This window comes from Lepidochelys olivacea (genome assembly GCF_965140295.1).
Source record: "Lepidochelys olivacea isolate rLepOli2 genome assembly, chromosome: 2".
Taxonomy (NCBI): Eukaryota; Metazoa; Chordata; order Testudines; family Cheloniidae; genus Lepidochelys; species Lepidochelys olivacea.
Genome location: NC_140412.1, coordinates 238354827 through 238372806, shown reverse-complemented (window position 1 = coordinate 238372806; position 17980 = coordinate 238354827). Strand labels below are relative to the sequence as shown.

Genomic DNA, 17980 nt, shown 5'->3' with positions numbered 1-17980 from the left:
CCCCCCCCCACCACATCCCATGGAATATATGGTATAAAGAAGTGTTGTTTAATGGGTTCCAGTTAAAAGAGAGAACATGTTAGATAATCCATTATTTTAAATGATTGCTAGCTAAAATGATTATATATTCTTAAATAATGCCTCACATTTAATATCTTCCTCTGTTTAGATTGGTTCCTTAAAAATCCTGAAGGAAATTAGTCTGAATTCACAAATCAGACGTACAGTTGCTGATTTTGGGGGCTTACAAATAATGGTGAAAATACTAGATTCCCCAGATAAGGATCTGAAATGTTTGGCAGCTGAAACGATTGCTAACGTTGCCAGGTTTAAACGAGCACGAAGGACAGTAAGACAGCATGGAGGAATCAAGAGACTAGTAAGTAGATATTAAAATCCTCACATTTACTGTATTTATGTATTTTTTTCCACTTGATAAGTCATTTGTTAGCCAGGAGAAAAAAATTGTTGTATATCATTAAAATGCAATATAATTACATTCTTCCTGATTAACAGTAAATACACTAAGAATTCTTTGTTTTTTGTCAGGTTGGGCTACTGGACTGTGTTCCATTGGGATCAGCCAATCTGACTCCAGATCAGGAAAAAGATATTGAAGTAGCACGCTGTGGGGCTTTGGCGCTCTGGAGCTGTAGCAAAAGCACCAAAAATAAAGAAGCAATTCGTAGGGCTGGAGGCATTCCATTGCTGGCTCGGTTGCTAAAGTCCCCACATGCAAACATGTTAACACCTGTGGTGGGGACATTACAAGAGTGTGCATCCGAGGTAAGCCAAACAACTACTTAGGCTATGTGTACACTTATGGCGGCATGTAGAGTACAGGCACTACATGTGTAAGTACATGTGTCGGAAGCCTGCCTTAGCACACCCGCTGTGCCACTGACCGGGAGCCTGCGCTCCAACCCCCACCCCAATCCCCTGTCCCAGCCCTGAGCCTCTCCAAACCTGGAGCCCCCTCCTGCACCCCAAGACCCTCGTCCCCGGCCCCACCCCAGAGTCTGCACCCCCAGCCTAGAACTGGGTCACCAGAAAAAAAGTTTGAAAACCACTGCTCTATTCTATTTGCCTAAGCCATGCCTCATTGATACTGCTATTTACACCTGCTGGGCATGTGAAGTATAAGTGCAGTGTAGACATACCCATAGTTTAACTAGTCTACTTCTAACCTTTTTAAACTGATGGTTCAGACTGTGATTTAAAATAAGTCAATCTGGGCAACATACCCTTTGGAAGAACGCTCTATTCCATCAAGTAGTTTGGTCCCATCTAAAGGACAACACTGGACTAAGGAGAGTGGGTACTGTGGGTTTGCTTTATACAAGTTTTTTAATGAAGGTCATGTCTTATGAGGCTGTAAGGCCCGGTCATCACATAGTATTTGTGCTGGAGGCCAAGGGTGATTTGTGAGAGAAAGTATCTGAAACTAGTATAATTCAAAATTTTCATTTTTGTAAATTTTTCATATTTGACAAAAATGTCTGTTTTTGTTGCAAGAAATTTGTAAAGTGGATTTTCAAAAGTTGTCACAGCTACATCCTGGCCCAGTAATATACTTAAATGGCAGAAAGCTGAATTGGAAACACAATATTCTTAGGGAGGTAAATGTGGGAATTCAAAATATGTATAAGGCTAACAGTGGATCAATAGACAGGATGATGATCCCATCACTGCACAAGTTAAATAGTTTACATTATACATGTGCTTTGTACAAAGAGCATCTTATCAGTCTCAGGAGGAGTAAAGGAAAGTGTATGATTTGCTTCAAAATTTCCATTACAGATTGTACTGCCTTGATGTATCCAGGTTTTAAAAACTGCCAAACTTTGAGCTCTTTTGGTGTGGGTTTAAAATATCTGTCTAAATAAAATATGGTCAGGAAGATTGCTCTAATGGTCAGAACTTAATAATATGCATTTTACAACTTTAAAATGACTTTTCTTTCTTTAAGAGAACAGAAAATAAATCAAAATCAAAATAATGGGCCAAATTCTGCTCTCAGTTGCATTGGTGCAACCCCACTTAGTGTATTTCAGTGGCATTTTACTAGTGTACCTGAGAGCATAATTTGGTCCTGTGTTTAAGTAGAGTAAGTATCTTATTTAAACCAATGAAAGCCAGGAAATTCAAAGTTAGGACTGTGACACCCTGGTTTTAATTCACCTTGTAGTTCCTAACTTTGCATTTCCTGACTTTTGTCACTTTTGAGACCTTAAGATTTAAAAATAGTGGTTTATATTTAAAATGGACAAGGTATTTTAGCTCTATATAGTAATATGGAACTATATAGAGAATTGCTATTATAATAAGCACAGAATTTTTACAAGCATACTATTAAAATTACACACAAAAACTACATTAGTAGATCGTTAAAGTTGCAAAATCATGAGCACATGATTTCATACTATTTTTTCCACAGGACCCCAGCCTCATTCAGTGCACAGTTGATGGAAAGTGCTCAATTACTCAGCAGCTATTCAGTACATCTCTACCCCGATATAACACGATCCACAGGAGACAAAAAATCTCACCGCATTATATCCAACTTGCTTTGCCCCCCCGCGTTCCTTGTTCCCTGACTGCTCCGACACCTATCCACACCTCCCGCCCCCTGACAGGCACTCACTGGCAGCAGTGGGAAGTGGAGCAATGTCGCCCCAGCTCGTTCCACTCCTCCAGCTCCCACCCACGGCGCTCCACTTCCCGCCGCTGGTGAGTGTGGGGAGATTGGGGAAAGGACGCCTCCTGCACTCACTGGCAGTGGGAAGCGGAGCACCGCAGCTGGGAGCTGGCCGAGTGAGCAGGATGGGGCCAGGCTGCTCCGCTTCCGTTGCTGCCGGTGAGTGCGGGGGGATCCCTTCCCCCAAGCCCCCTCCCGCGAGTGACATGGCTACAGCTGGGGCCGGGGCGAGGGAAGTGGAGCGGGCTGCTCCCGGCCCCCCGCTAATCCCCTGGGCTACTCTGGGACTGTGGGGCCCCCAAAAGTGCCCCCCACAGCTCCTGCCTCCCAGACCCGGGGGGAGGGAGCCCCTGACCTCCCCCGAGACCCTCTGCCCCTATATTATCACTATTTTACAAAGGGGAGTGGAGACACAGCAATATTAAGGTCAAAAGTAGCCACTAATTATGAGTGCCCAATTTGGGACACCTATGACCTGATTTTTCTGAGTACTTACCAATATATAGCACTTATATGTGCAAAGCATAGTTCTCACTGACTTCACTTTGCAATTGTGAGTGCTCTGTAAATCAGACCCTAAATTATTAAATTGAACACCCAGAAAATGAGGAATATACACAATTAGTGACCACCTCTGAAAAGTTTGGTTTTAGTGACGTGCTTAGCATCACATAAGAACTCTGTGGCAGAGGTAGGGATAGAATCCAATTCTCCAGGGCAGCAATCAGCTGCATTTACCATGAGAACCTCCTTTCTTTTTCTGCAATCCCCTGTTTCATTTTCTACATACTTTCCAAATTATGCAATAAATGTGGCAAAGGTCCTATGGAAAACAGCCTCCTTCACTACTCAACCCTGGTCCATTTTGTGCACTTCATGAGGCAAGAGTGCTGTGGAAAAATAGTATATGACCTTGTAATTAGAGACTGTAGCATAATGCTAAGCACAAGGGGGTCAAAGTAAGGAACATCTCCAAACAAAGGCCAGCGCTCTGCCACATTTCAAGTCCCTGCTCTACAGCATGAGAGCACTAGATCTTTTCAAAGAAAAGGTTGTGAAAAATTTTTAACATGGGCAAAACAGCATATTTTCCCCTAGCCTTGTTCTTGGGAGTAGCTGAACCATTTTGGTTGAAATTTTCAAAAAAAAAAAAAAAAGCCAGAGGCTCCTTGCATCCAAACAGTTAAAGTTTGGCAAAGTTATAAGCAAGTGAAAACAGGGTCTTATAATGGGAAATGTTGGGCAGTCTTCACATGGGCAGGGCAACCAGCCTTACTAATAACAAGGGAAGTAACAGTGGCTCTATTCTTATGTGATTTTGTTTCATAAAAAAAATCACATGGAAGAGAGCCTTGAAAAATATTTGACTCAAACAGGAATAAACTATTTTGAAGTAAATCTCTTGAATGTCTTCCAGAGCCATGGAAGTTTGACACCATGTATTTATGACTGGCATGGGTCATGCATGCCCCATCCCCTTTTGGGATGGGGCAAGAGTCGTTATAGCCCCATGGCCAAGTCTGCATGACCCCTCTGGATCTCAGAGTAGTACGGCCTAGTGGCCAGCATGAGTAGAGGCTGATCATGATCAAGGCTGTGCAGCCTAGCAGCCAGAAAGTTAGTCAGATTAGTTACTCGTGCTTAAACTCATAAAGTTTATCACATGCACAAATCTTTGCAGGATTAGGAGCTACATTAATAGTGCACTAGTTTTTAGGATGACAACAATCTTATTTATTTGCTGATATATGTAAATAAAAATTTAACTTGCATTCATAGCCAAGTTACAGACTTGCAATCAAGACAGAGAGGATGATTGAAAACCTTGTGAAAAATCTGAGTGGTGAAAATGAGGAACTTCAGATGCATTGTGCCAGTGCTATCTTTAAGGTAAATGTGTGATTTTAATGATCATTTAATTCTAGTGTTTCTGTTTGTTTTCATGCAGTACAGACTATAAAGATCTCTAATATATGTGGTATAGTATAGTTCTACTTGAAGAAAATATGGGTGGTTCTGTGGTTTAAATTTTCGGAGTTTCTTCTATTGTACATCTAAAGAGATTTATCTGTAATCTAATGATTAGTTATTTTAATCCCTAAAAATAATCATAGTATGCTGATATGTCACAATTCTGCTCTGACATAGGGTTGCCAGGCATCTGGTTGACAACCGGAATGCCCGGTTGAAAAGGGACCCTGGCAGCTCCATTTGGCACTGCCAACTGGGCCGTTAAAAGTCCGGTTGGAGGAGCAACGGGGCCCCGGGGCTAAGGTAGGTTCCCTGCCTGCCCTAGCTCCACGCAGCTCCCTGGAAGCAGCCTCCAGGTCCTTGTAGCCCCTAGGCGCATGGGCAGCCAGGGAGGCGCCACACACTGCCCCTTCACCGAGTGTCGGCTCCCCAGCTCCCATTTGGCCAAGAACCATGGCCAATGGTAGCTGCCGTGGTGGAGCCTGCATGCGCAAGGGCAGTGTGCAGAGCCCACCTGCCCGCCCATGTGCCTAGGGGCTGCAGGGACCTGGCAGCGGCTTCCTGGGAGCTGCAGTAAGTGCCACTGGGACCCTGCACCTCCGCACACACCCCAGCCCCATGCCCAGTCCTGAGCCCTCTCCTGTACCCCAACCCTCTGCCCCAGACTGGAGTCCCATCCCGCACCCAAACTCCCTCTCAGAGCCCACACCCCCTCAACACCCCAACACCCTACCTAGCCTCGGAGCCCACTCCTGCACCCCAAATTCCTCATCCCCAGCCCTACCCACCGCACCGCAGAGCCCACACCCCCAGATGGAGCCTACACCCCCTCCCACACTCCGAACCCCCTGCCCCAGCCTGGAGCCCTCTCCTGCACCCTGAACCCCTCATTTCTGACCCCACCTTGAGCCTGCACCCCCAGCCCAGAGCCCACCTACTGTTCTCGAACATTTGAGATTATAATTTCATGACTTGTTTGCATTTCAAAATTGTCACTTTGTAAAATAGTTGGATCTTCTAACAGCTGGCTGTTATTTTGTCATATTAAGTAAGATGGTGATGTAGCAGGAAACAGACCCAAATTCTGTAACTGGTTCTGAATGTGTGGACCCCTGTACCCCTGCAAAGCCCCCTGATATCAGTGTGGCTCTGTGTGGGTGCTGGATTCAGCCTGTGGAGAACCAGTTGCAGTTTTGAGGCCTAAATAGATGTATCTTAATTATATCTGTGTGTTAACCTCAAGTTTTATAAATATCAGGTACAAAACCAACAGATAATGTTTACATCCAGAATTTGAGCACTCAATATTGGTTGATTTCAGTAAGAATTGTGTGCATTCAATGCCCTGTAGGATCAGATCCCGAGAAAGCAATTAAGGTAGTAATGGTGTAATTATGGCTGAGAAGGTAGTTTTCATTCTAAGCTTCTATTTTCAGTATTTTATATCTTCCCTGATAATGACTTTCTAAGCTGAAAGATTTTCTACTTGTCTTGAGATCAGTATTAATTTGCGTGGGGGGGGGGACGGTAAAGTAAAAAATATCCTTTCATCATTGGAGGGTTTTAAAAAAATGTTTTTCATCATTTATGAAACATTTTCAGATTTTGTTACTGCTGTTCCTTGCCAGGCTTAAAATGGCTTAATGGTTTGGAATTAAAATTCCAAACTTTGCCTGTATTGTAATAAAAAATGTGTGATATGTAGTAATGAGGAATAAATGCTTTTTAAGTATGAACAATTGATTAATGAAAAATAGCATATGTTCAATGTTTTATTTTTGTTTGCAATTTAAGGGCCAATTTTTTAGAAATGGAGGCCTGAAATCCACAGCCAAAAAATATATGTAACAACATGCATTCATAATTGCACACACAATAGCTCACTGCACTAGTCTTTTGTGTGCACACATACCCATTTGCAATTTGCTTGCACAATTGTGTTAATTGCACGCACGTTTTCTGTGTATGTGTTTTGTGCAAGGACCTGTGCCTTTGTTTTCTGAACATTTGTCTGAACTGTTCTCTATTGTTATATACACTTCTTAACCCTAATTCCTTTATTAATTTTGTAATATGAATTAAATTAGAAAATATATTTTGAAAATATTTTAGTAAATAAAATAATTACATAAAGTTCCCTATCAGTTGGTAACAGTCACTGTGGTAATACACCAGACTTCCTGGGGTGTTGTTTTATTCATTTTAAATATTCTGTATGTTTAATTTGTTGTGTAGTGTGCAGAAGATGAGGAGACACGTGACCTAGTTAGGCATCATGGAGGCCTACAACCACTTGCTTCTCTACTCAGTAACTCTGAAAATAAAGAACTGTTAGCAGCAGTGACAGGAGCAATCTGGAAGTGTGCAATCAGCAGAGAAAATGTGACCAAGTATGGGTAACAACTTAATTTTATCAAATATATGTATTCTATTAGTATTTATGGGCTCATTTTGTCTTAAACATTGGTACATAAATAATACCACTAAAGCAACCTTTATTTGCCCCCATATTCTATCTGGTGTTGGCACAACTGTAACCACTTGGGAAGGTTATTACTGTTTACAGCATAAATAATCTGCATTTGTGGGTGATATGCAATTGCCATTGCCAGATCAGAAGGGTGTGCAAACAAATGCATGGGCCTACGCCCTGACTTCTAATGCATCTCCTCCCACCCTGAACCTAACAGCAGCAGTTCCCATCACAGAGGATCTGTGAAGTGGCCTGTCCATGGGTTTTGTGGGTTCCCCACATTTACCCAAGCCTTTTGATTTTCTGTTATGCATCATTTATATCTTTCTTCTCTATTGATATTTTTGAAATTGTTTAGCTGTTTCATTATTGTCTTGTGCTGTTAATATGTTTTCTCTTGGAGAAACATTACCCTGTTCAAAAGGAACAGAGAACTAGGAAGATTTCCGTAGGAGGCTACCTATGCTAATTACATTATTATTGTAATACACACCAAGTTCTGAAGGTCATCTTTCAATAAAATACTCCTAACCCTTCTGCCTGAACTTCAAAGATTCTGTTATTTTTCCTAAACAAACAAACAAACAAACAAACAAACAAACAGATGCACAGCAAAATTCTTTATGTACCTGGTCCCTGGAAAGTAGTGAGCACCCTTCACTTGTATGGACTTCAGTGGAAACCTTCTCAGCTATAGGGAAGGTAGAGAGAACAACTCCGGAGGAAAAAAACAGAATAACAATTGATATGAACAGATACACGGGCTACAATGTCAATCAAAGTAAGTACTGTAGTATAATTATCAGATAAGATACAGGTTAGATTCAGCCTGATGTATCTTGTTCTTGTTGCCATGCTGTATTCTGGAAAGTTTAGGAAAAAAAAATTATGATTCTTCTTCAAGTGACTGCATGTGGCCATGCCACTGTAGGTGTGTGCGTGCCTCATGCACTGTTGTTGGAGATTTTTCCCATTAGGGCAGCGTGAGTGCCCTCTGGTGCTTTGCACCACTGCACTCAAGTATAAAGTTCCTTTCTACACCAATGATGATTATTGGAGCTGTGATCTTTGCATTTATAAACCTTCCATCCCTTCTTGTATATATGATATCTGTCATGTTAGTTAAGACTAAAGTAGTGTATTTTGTAAATAATTAGTAACTAAAGTAAGTTTAATTTAGTACTCAGTGAAGCTTGGTCTCTGGTGCCTGTTTGGGTAACATACTTGTGTTGCATTCTCCCAGTTTCAAGGCCTGTTAGTTCTGCGACAAACTTATGCCAGTGAGCGACCCTCACCCCAGCTGCTTTAAATGTCTGGGGGAAGTGAATGTAGGTGACCAACATCACATTTGTAGAGGATTCAAACTTCGTTCTAAAAAGAATAGAGCTGCCAGGCTCAAGTACTTACTCCTGGAGCCTGCGCTTTTCCTTCCATTGGAACCGTGCCACTTGGAACAGGCACTGAGCATGTCTGAATCTGTCAGGAATGCTCTGCTTGTTCTAGCTGTGTCTATAGGCAGATGGTCCGCACTGTTACCAAGGAAAAGACTTCATAACTTCTCAAAGGACTCAGTACTGTGGGCCTTTGAAATATGCAGGCAAGGCACCAAGTGGAGGCAAGGACACTGAGGGCACGTGAAGAAGAGGTAACCCCCAGATAAAGCCCACATGCAAAGAGGGATTGTTGACTCTTGAGTGCAGGAAGGGCCCATTAAGACCAATCCCAGGACTGGTGCAGCTTGCAGTACCACAGAGTCAGGAGCCTTTGCTGGTGCTGTCTACATGTGAAGTATTCAAGGCAGCTCAGAAACTACTGAACTTGTCAGCACTGGATTCACCCCTGGTGCAAAATTCCTGCCTGGCACTGGGATCAGATGTGTTGGATCCTTCGGTGCCATCTCCAGTCCTGGTGTACCATTCAGTACTGGTGGCTGCTACTGTTGCTGTGTCTCAGCGACTTCCAGCGATTTGAGGGGGAAGTTTGCAGTGATCTCGCTAGTGCCTCCATCACCAGACTTGCAACCAGTCTTCCCGATACTAATGGGGGTCAGCTCCCTTGTGGCCAGAGGAAACGGACTCACCTTGCTCATTGGACTCTGAGACTGGCTTCTACACTCCCAGAACTGAGCAACCCCAGCAGCTCCAGTGGGGTGCATATCCACTCTGGTTCAGATCCCAACCCAATGACCAGCGTCTTTGTGGGTGCCACCTCCATATCAATGGCCCTTTTGGAGTCCTTGGGGCTTCACCCCATGGTCTATGACATCCCCACTCCCTTCCTGCCTTCCCACATTGAGTAGGCCCTGGGACATTTGCAACAGGGCTACCATTCCCACCACTCTGGGTACTGGGACCATTACCAGAGGAGGAGAGTTGCTTACTTGGGACTTTCCTGTGCAAAAGTTGGATGAGGGACCTCCTCGACAGCCATTAGCCTCTTAGTCTTTGTTGCCGTTATTTCTATCCTCCCTTCTTGCCCCCCTTCCCTCTCCCTCTTCAGGGACCACTCTCACGAGAATGTGCTACTACAGGATGTCCAGTCTCTCTTTCTTATAGGGGCCATAGAGGAAGTTCCCGGGTCTTTCCAAGGAAAGGGATTTTATTCCCAATACTTCCTAATCCCAAAGGAAAGGGGGGCTTCAGGTCTATTTAAGATCTAAGACAACTAAATGATTTTCTGAAGAAAACCAAATTCTGAAAGGTTACTCTGCTTCTCTTATACCCTCTTTAAAGACTGGGGACTGGTATGTTGCTCTTGTCTTAAGGGATACTTACTTGATGGTCAGTGAATCCCACTATCAATTCACAGTTCTGCCTTTTATCCTCCCAGCGGCTCCTTGCATGTTCACACAATGCATGCTGGTAATAGAGGCATTCCTGCGAAGGTCGGAAATCCATGTGTTCCCTTATCTGGATGACTGACTAGTGAGAGGACGATCCGGGTCTCAAGTATTCTCCAGCATAGCCACTACCCAATCAGCCTTTTACACACTAGAGCTCCTAAGCAATACAGAAAAATCTGTCCTGATCTGATTCAAATAATTCATTGGGGTGGTCCTGTATTCTACACTGACCAGAGCATTAGTGCTGCAGCATAGATTCCAAGCAATGTGGCTTAATGCACTAGCGCTAAAGATGCATCATCTCACTATGATTTGAAACTGTCTCAAACTTCTAGGGCACATGGGGGAGTGCACTTACATGGTCCAACATGCCAGACTGCATTTCAGATGACTGCAGGGTTGGCTCACCTCCATGTATTCTTTGGCCCACCATCATATGGACAGAGTGATTCAGGTACCTGCTGGTTTCTTGTCCTCCCTAAAATGGTTGATTGATCTGTTGAATGTTTGTGCAGGAGTCCCCTTTGCTTCTCCTCAGCAGACACTCAGCATAGTCATGGATGCATAAGATCTAGTTGAGGAGCTCACTTAGGCTCCCTTCAGACTTAGGGGCTTTGGTCTTCTCAAGATCTAAGTCTTCATATAAATATCTGGGAGCTGCAGGCCATCTGTTTGGTTTACATGGCATTCCTCCTACATATCACAGGGCAAAATTTGTTAGTTCTCACAGACAACACAGAAGCTATGTTTTATTTAAACAAACAGGTGAGAGCCTGATAGACAAAGTTATGCCAAGAGGTGATCTATCTTTGGAACTTCTACATAGCCAAATCCATCAACCTTAAACTGGCTTACCTTCCAGAGGTTCTAAACACTCTGGCAGACTGCCTGAGAAGATAATCCACAAGTCACGATGAGTGGTCCCTTCATCCAGATGTGTCCAGGGCCATTTTCAGGTGCTGGGAACTGCTGCAGGTGGACCTGTTTGCAACAAAAGAAAACAAAAAATGTCATCTTTTTTGTTCCTGTGCAGGTCACAGCCCAGGATGTCTGGCAGATGCTTTATTCGTAACATGGTCAAAAGGCCTACTGTAAGCCTTCCCTACAGTTCCTCCTCTGCACAAGGTCTTGTCCAAAATCAAGCAAGATTCTGCTCATGTTACAGTAATAGCCCTAGCATGGCCCCGTCAATGTTGGTTGCTCCTGAGATATATGGATGTGATCTCCCATGACAACGGCTTCCTCCTTCATCCCAACCTACAAGCCCTCCACCTGATGGCATGGATGCTTTATGGCTGACATCCCCAGAACGAGATTGCTCTAAAGGAGTACAAGAAATTCTATTAACAGTAGGAAGCCTTAAACTAGGTCTATTTACCTTGCTAAATAGAAGAAATTCTCCATTTGATCTGTGCAAAGAGGCATTCACCCAGTCCAAACTTCGATTCCCCATAGCCTGGACTATCTCCTGTTCCTGAAACAAAGAATAGCCTGTAGTTCCATCAGAGTCCAACTGGCAGCTGTCTCAACTTGCCACCCTCCAATGGATAACTGATAGATCTTTTCAAAGCCTATGTCCATCAGACTTCTAAAGGGTTTGGACAGCTTATACCCACGAATCCACATCTCACTTCAAGAGCAGAGCCTGAATTTAGTCCTAACAAAGTTGATAGTTGCCTCCTTTGAGCCACTAGAGACCTGTTCCCTATTACACTTACCTATAAAAGTGGCTTTCTTGTTATTACTTTGGCCAGGAGAGTAGGAGAATGCCAAGCCTTAGTGTCAGAACCTCCCTATACAGTATTCTTTAAGGACAAAGTTTTCCTTCAACCCCATCTAAACTCCCTAAGGTGGTTTCCAATTTTCACGTTAATGAAGAAATTACTTACCAACCTTCTTTCCAAAGCCTCTATTCAAGTAGATGTGAAGAGAAACTCCTTCTTCAGATGTTAAAAGGGTTTTGGCTTTTTATCTGGATCGGACTAGGCCTTTCAGGTCATCCTCTGAGCTGTTCATCGCAATTTCAAACAGAGTAGAGGGCCACCTGGTATCCACTCAAAGAATTGCCCCCAGGATGTCTGATTGTATTCATTTATGCTGCTGTTTGGTGGATATGGAACCTCCAACTAAAGTGATGGTTCACTCAACTAGATCACGGGCAGCTTCTGAAGCCTTTCTGACTGAGGTGCCCGTCCTGGACATTTGTAAGGTGGCAATCTGGTCTTCGATCCACACAACTACCTCCCACTGTGCCATCGCTCATCAGTCTAGAGACAATGCCAGATTTGGATGGGAGATCTTACAATCCCTTTTCAAGTAGACTCTGAAACCACCTCCAGCCAGACATGCCAAACCCACACAAAAAAAAAAATGCAGAAATTGGGCTTGTTTTTGGCTTAATTGGCTTGTGAGTTGCTTGTTGGCTAGTTTTTGGCTTGTAGCTTGTTGCTTGTTTGGCTTGTAGCTTGTTACTTCTTTTTTCTGATCAGCTCCGGGCAAGCAAGGGCAAGGATCAAGCAGGGGAAAGGGGGAAGAGAGTCAGGGGTGCACAGTGAGCCCACCACAGTTGCAGACTGCACACTGGGGGGATCTAGTCACATAGAGTGTTGGAGTTCTTATGAATTGGCTTGTTTTTGCCTTGTTTTGAAACGGGATTAGCTTGATTTTTGGCTTATTGTGAAAGTTGGGGTGCTTATTTACCGTGTGAAAGTTGGCAACTGTGCCTCCAGTTTGAACTACTCCTGAATCACCTACAGTGAAATGGACATGTACAATAACGCAAAGAAAAAAGGTGTTACCTACCTTTCTGTAACTGTTATTTTGCATATATAGTTGGAATTGTTTTTCCAATGTGCATTATTTTGCACTTATCAATGCTGAAGTTTATCTGTCATTCCGTCACCCAGTCACCTAGATTAGTGATATCCCTTTGCCTTCACAGGCAGCTTTGGACTTAACTATCTTGAGTAATTTTGTATCTCCTGCAAATTTCACCACTTCTCTGTCCACCCCTTTTTCCAAATCATATATGAATATGTTGAACAGCACAGGTCCCAGTAGAGATTCTTGGGGGACTCAAGTATTTTCCTCTCTCCATTGTGAAAACTGGCCATTTATTCCTACCTGTTCTTTCCTGTTTTAACCAGTTACTGATCCATGAGAAAACCTTTCATCTTATCCCATGACTACTTAAATTTGCTAATGAGTCTTTGGTGAGGGACTTTGTCAAAGGCTTTTTGACAGTCCAAGTACACTTATGGCCTGGTCTACTCTACAAAGTTAGGTCGACATAAGCCACCTTGCATTGACCTAGTTGTCTCCCACCAATGTTATGTTATGCTGACATACTAACACCACCTCCCAGAGTGACGTTGAACCCTGGTCGACATAGTGAGGTCAACACAGCATGAATGTAGACACTGAGTTACCTATATCGACCCTAATAGTCCAGTGTTGTGTGCAACTGACCAGCTGACCAGAGTGGCTACATGCTCCAGATGTGCTCGGGCTGGGAGTAGACAGGAGATACTGGATCTCCTGGGCCTGTGGGGAGAAGAGCCTCTGCAAAAGCATAGCTATGGACCAGATGTAGAAATGTGGACATCTATAAGCAGATTGCATGGGGAATGCAGGCGGAGAGGTATGACGGGGATCAGCAGCAGTGCAGTGTGAAAGCAAAGGAACTGCAGCTAGCATACCAGAAGACCAGGGAGGCCAACAGTCAATCCTGAGCCAAGCCTCACACATGCTGCTTTTACAAGAGCTGCATGCCATACTTGGCAGACACTCCATCACCATCCTTCACACTACCATTGATACCCCTGAAGAGCCTGAGTCACAGGGTCCTGTCATGAACAGCAAGGGCAAGGAGGAGGTGGAGAAGGGTGGAGGACATGCTACTGGGGAATCCAGCTATCCCATAAGCCAGGACCTCTTTCAGATTCCACCACACTCCAATCAGTCTCTGGAGCACGGACAAGCCAAATGAACGGGAAGGAACCTCGAGTAAGTGATTTCCCATTACAGAGATGGCACACACAATTTAGCAGGACATAGCTATTGACTTTTCATTAATTTACTCGTACTACAAGAGGTAGTGGTACAACAGAGAGAGGTAGAGTTGTTATCTGATTTTCATTCCCTTGTAGAATTAGGCAGGGGTGGCCATGTTTAGGTACACAAGCATGTCCCTTGAATCTTCCTGAGAGGTTCTGATGAAATTTTAATGGAGATATTCTGCAATCCTTTCCCAAAGGTTTGTAGGGATTGCAATCTTATTTCCTCTGAAGTAGGACATTTTCCCACACTAGTCGATGATAACTTTGGCAGTTACCATTGCAGTAAATAAAATAGCAGCATATGGGTCTGGGCAGCTTCGGCATGCCAGCAGCACCAGTGCTTCTGTACTTTTGTTACCCTCAGGAGTGAGCTATCAGATAAAATCATCCCTGCCTATGGAAAATGTGCCAGTATTCAATGCTGTTGCCCTATACTTATAACTTCATAAAACCAAGTGTTTCCCCCATCCCAGCCAGGCCACACTCACTATGGATGGAACCGTGAGTGGAACTATGCACAAGCTCGCTGTAGCAGAAGTGACAATAAGAACTTGTTTAAACAATAAGTCTTGTTTAAAACTTTAACAGCGCAAGGGAAGGGAGTTATAAATCTTAACTTTCTCTTTCCGTTGTGACTATACGGACAATGGTACCTTTGTGTATTTAATCTGTAGCTGCTGCTGTTGCAGCCTTGAGGAGTTCCCTCAAGTAGTAGTAGGTGGTGTTGGAGACATGATGGTTGGCCTCATTAACACAGTCTTTATGGTTGCAGACTATGATAGTACCTGTTTGTCTGCTGGATAGCTGTACTCTCAGTAGTGGTGGATATGATGTTTGTTAAGGATTTCACAGTCAGTTTTTTTCCTGAAGCAAACAATTTAATAATCAGTTGTGTGGCTTCGTCTGCTGTGGGGTATCCAGTTAGATGATTCTTTTTTCTTCCAAATGTTGGTAGGGATGTGGTAGTTGTGGGGTGGCATAATCATTGTTGTGAAATAATTCTGTAAGGACAACTTGGCAAAATAATTCTTCTGGTTCTGCAAAAGTTTGTATGGTATCAGCTTCTGTGCTGGGGTAGAAGTTCAGTCCCTCAGAGAGTACAGCCAATTCATTTCCCGTTCGGGATAGTCTTGATAAATCAATGATGTTGTGGTGTCATGAGTGTCTTTGTGGTGAGTCCTAGTGTCATGGTTTCTCCCAGAGGTGGTGTTCTGTGGGTTGTGGATCAACTTCAGCAACAGAACCCTACAGACAACTATATACAAGAAACCCACAGATCACCACACTTATCTTCACAGATCCAGTAACCACTCCAAACACACCAAGAAATCTGTTATCTACAGTCAGGCACTCAGATACCACAGAATATGCTCCAAGCAAAAAGTCTGGGTTACACACCTTAAACACCTTAAAATCACCTTCACCAACAAGGACACTCCACCAGAGATGTAGATCTCATTATGGAATGGGCCACCCAAATATCCCAAGAGCATCTGCTTCAATAAGGAATAAAAAACCCTCTAACTGCACATCCCTAGTTGTCACCTACCACTTCACTCTGGAACCCCTATGAGGTATCATTAATCATATTTACAAGCCATACTCAATGGGGAGCACATCCTGAAAGAAGTCTTTCCTGAACCCCCTCTTCTGGCCTTCAAACAACCTCCCAACCTCACCAAGCTCATCTTCAGAAGCTAGCTCCCCACAGACCAGGAATCAACCACTGAAAGCGACACCAGACCTGCCATAAGAACAGATGCAAAACATGTGGGTATATCTCCACTATTATGACAATTAATACCCCCCACAACACACCTTTCAAGATCCATGGTCCCTACACATTCCTATCACAATCTATGGTGTACTTCATCCACTGCACTATATGCCCCAATAACAACTGTGTGGGTGAAACCAGATAATCACTATGTTCTTGAATGAACTCACACAGAAAAATGATAAAAGAGAATGATATCACCTCTGGGTGAACACTTTTCAAAAGTGATCATTCCATATCTGACCTCTCAGTCCTCATCCTCAAAGGAAATCTGCACACCTGCAAAAGACAAGCCTGAGAGCTTCTGTTCATAACTTTGCTAGACACTAAAAATCAAGAACTTAATAAAGACACTGGATTTATGTTTTATTACAATAATCTGTAATCCACTAACCACCACCCCCTTTTTTGTTCTATGACTGCAGACATATTAACCGGTCACTTTATCTTGAATGGTCTCTTACAAAATGTGTTAACTACTTATACTAAACAATCTGTTCCCGCTTGTATTTAGCTGTGACACTCTGAGTATCTTTCCCAAACCTGAAGAAGAGCTCTGCATAAGCATGAAAGCTTGTCTCTTTCAGCAACTTTCATAAAAGATATTACCTTACGCACCTTATGTCTCTAACATTGTGGGACAACACAGTTACAACACTTTAAACTGTTGTATTAATGTCTTATATTCGATACCTATCGGTCTTCCTAACACTTTCATTATTTAAAAAATGAAAAAGCTTTTAAAAGTCTCAGAGACCTGTTTGGTTTTTTGCTGTACATCCTAACTTGCAAACAGATTCACTGCACTCATGCAGTGCCCCACTGTAGTCAATGGAGTTATGTGCAAGTTCAACATTCAACCAGTATGGATTAGCCTGCAGGATCATGGCCTTATGTTGTAAACTCCTCGAGACAGCTTCATGTTCTGTATAATGTTTAGAGGCTTCTCAGCACTCAACAAATAATATACAATAAAAAACGGTTACCTACCTGTCTGTAACTGTTGTTCTTCAAGATGTGTTGCACATGTTCATTTTACTGTGTGTGCGTGCCTTATGCACAGTTGTTGGAGATTTTTCCCTCAGCAGTACCCATCAAGGCAGCATGAGCAAACTCTGGAGACTCGCATCACTGCACATGGGTATAAAGGGACGTGCTGCCCCCAACTCCCCACAGTCTCTTTCTACCAGAAAGACTGATAGGGAGGAGAAAGAGGTCATGGAATAGACATGTGCAATACATCGCAAAGAATTATGAGTTAGAAATTAGTTGTTTCACTGAAGAAAGAGGTATTGGAGCCATTGTGCTGAAAATGTCTGCTGAATGTACAGCAGCAGTCAAAAAAGCTAACAATGTTAGAAACCATTAGAAAGGGATAGATAGTACAATAGAAAATATCATAATGCCACTATATATATAGTGGCATTATATATATGGTACAGTCATACCTCAAATACTGTGTGCAGTTGTGGTTGCCCCATCTCAAAAACATATATATTAAAATTGAAAAGGTGCAGAGAAGGGCAAAGAAAATGATTAATGGGATGGAATAGCTTCCATATAAAGAGAGATTAAAAAGACTCGGATTGTTCATCTTGGAAAAGAGACTGATATAAGAAGGGGGGAGATAACAAAGGTCTATAAATCATGAATGATGTGGAGAAAGTGTATAGGGAAGTATTATTTACTTCTTCACATAACAAAATAATCAGAGGTCACCCAGTGAAATTAATAGATGACTGGTTTAAAACAGAAGGAAGTACTTCTGACACAATGCACAGTGAACTCGTTACCATGTGATGTGAATGCCAAAAGTATAGCTGGGATAAAAAAAGAATTAGATAAGTTCCTGGAGGATAGGTTGGTCAATGATTATTATCCAAGATGGTCAGGGATGCAACCCCATGCTCTGGGTGTCCCTAAATCTCCAACTGCCAGAAGCATCTGGCACTGGCCACTGTCAGATACAGGATACTGAGCTAGATGGATCATTGGTCTGACACAGTGTGGTCGTTCTTCTGTTCTTACATAGGGAAATACAGATAAGTCCTTACAGAGACAAATAATATTCATATTCAGAGAACATAAAACCTGGACCTGAGCTAGGAACAAACATTTCCAGGGCAGGCATACAAAATAATGACATTTGTTTCAGTGTAAA

General features: G+C 43.0%; 1 protein-coding gene across 2 annotated transcripts in view; it reads left to right on the top strand.

Annotated features, from left to right (window-relative positions):
* Positions 1 to 17980, top strand: part of ODAD2 (outer dynein arm docking complex subunit 2) — a 192166-nt gene that overhangs the window by 81143 nt on the left and 93043 nt on the right. For both annotated transcript variants that reach the window (XM_084620409.1, XM_084620410.1), the window contains exons 12-15: positions 170 to 379; positions 550 to 786; positions 4478 to 4588; positions 6905 to 7059. In XM_084620409.1, coding sequence (XP_084476535.1) covers positions 170 to 379; positions 550 to 786; positions 4478 to 4588; positions 6905 to 7059 — 713 coding nt within the window. The remainder of the gene's footprint in view (positions 1 to 169; positions 380 to 549; positions 787 to 4477; positions 4589 to 6904; positions 7060 to 17980) is intronic.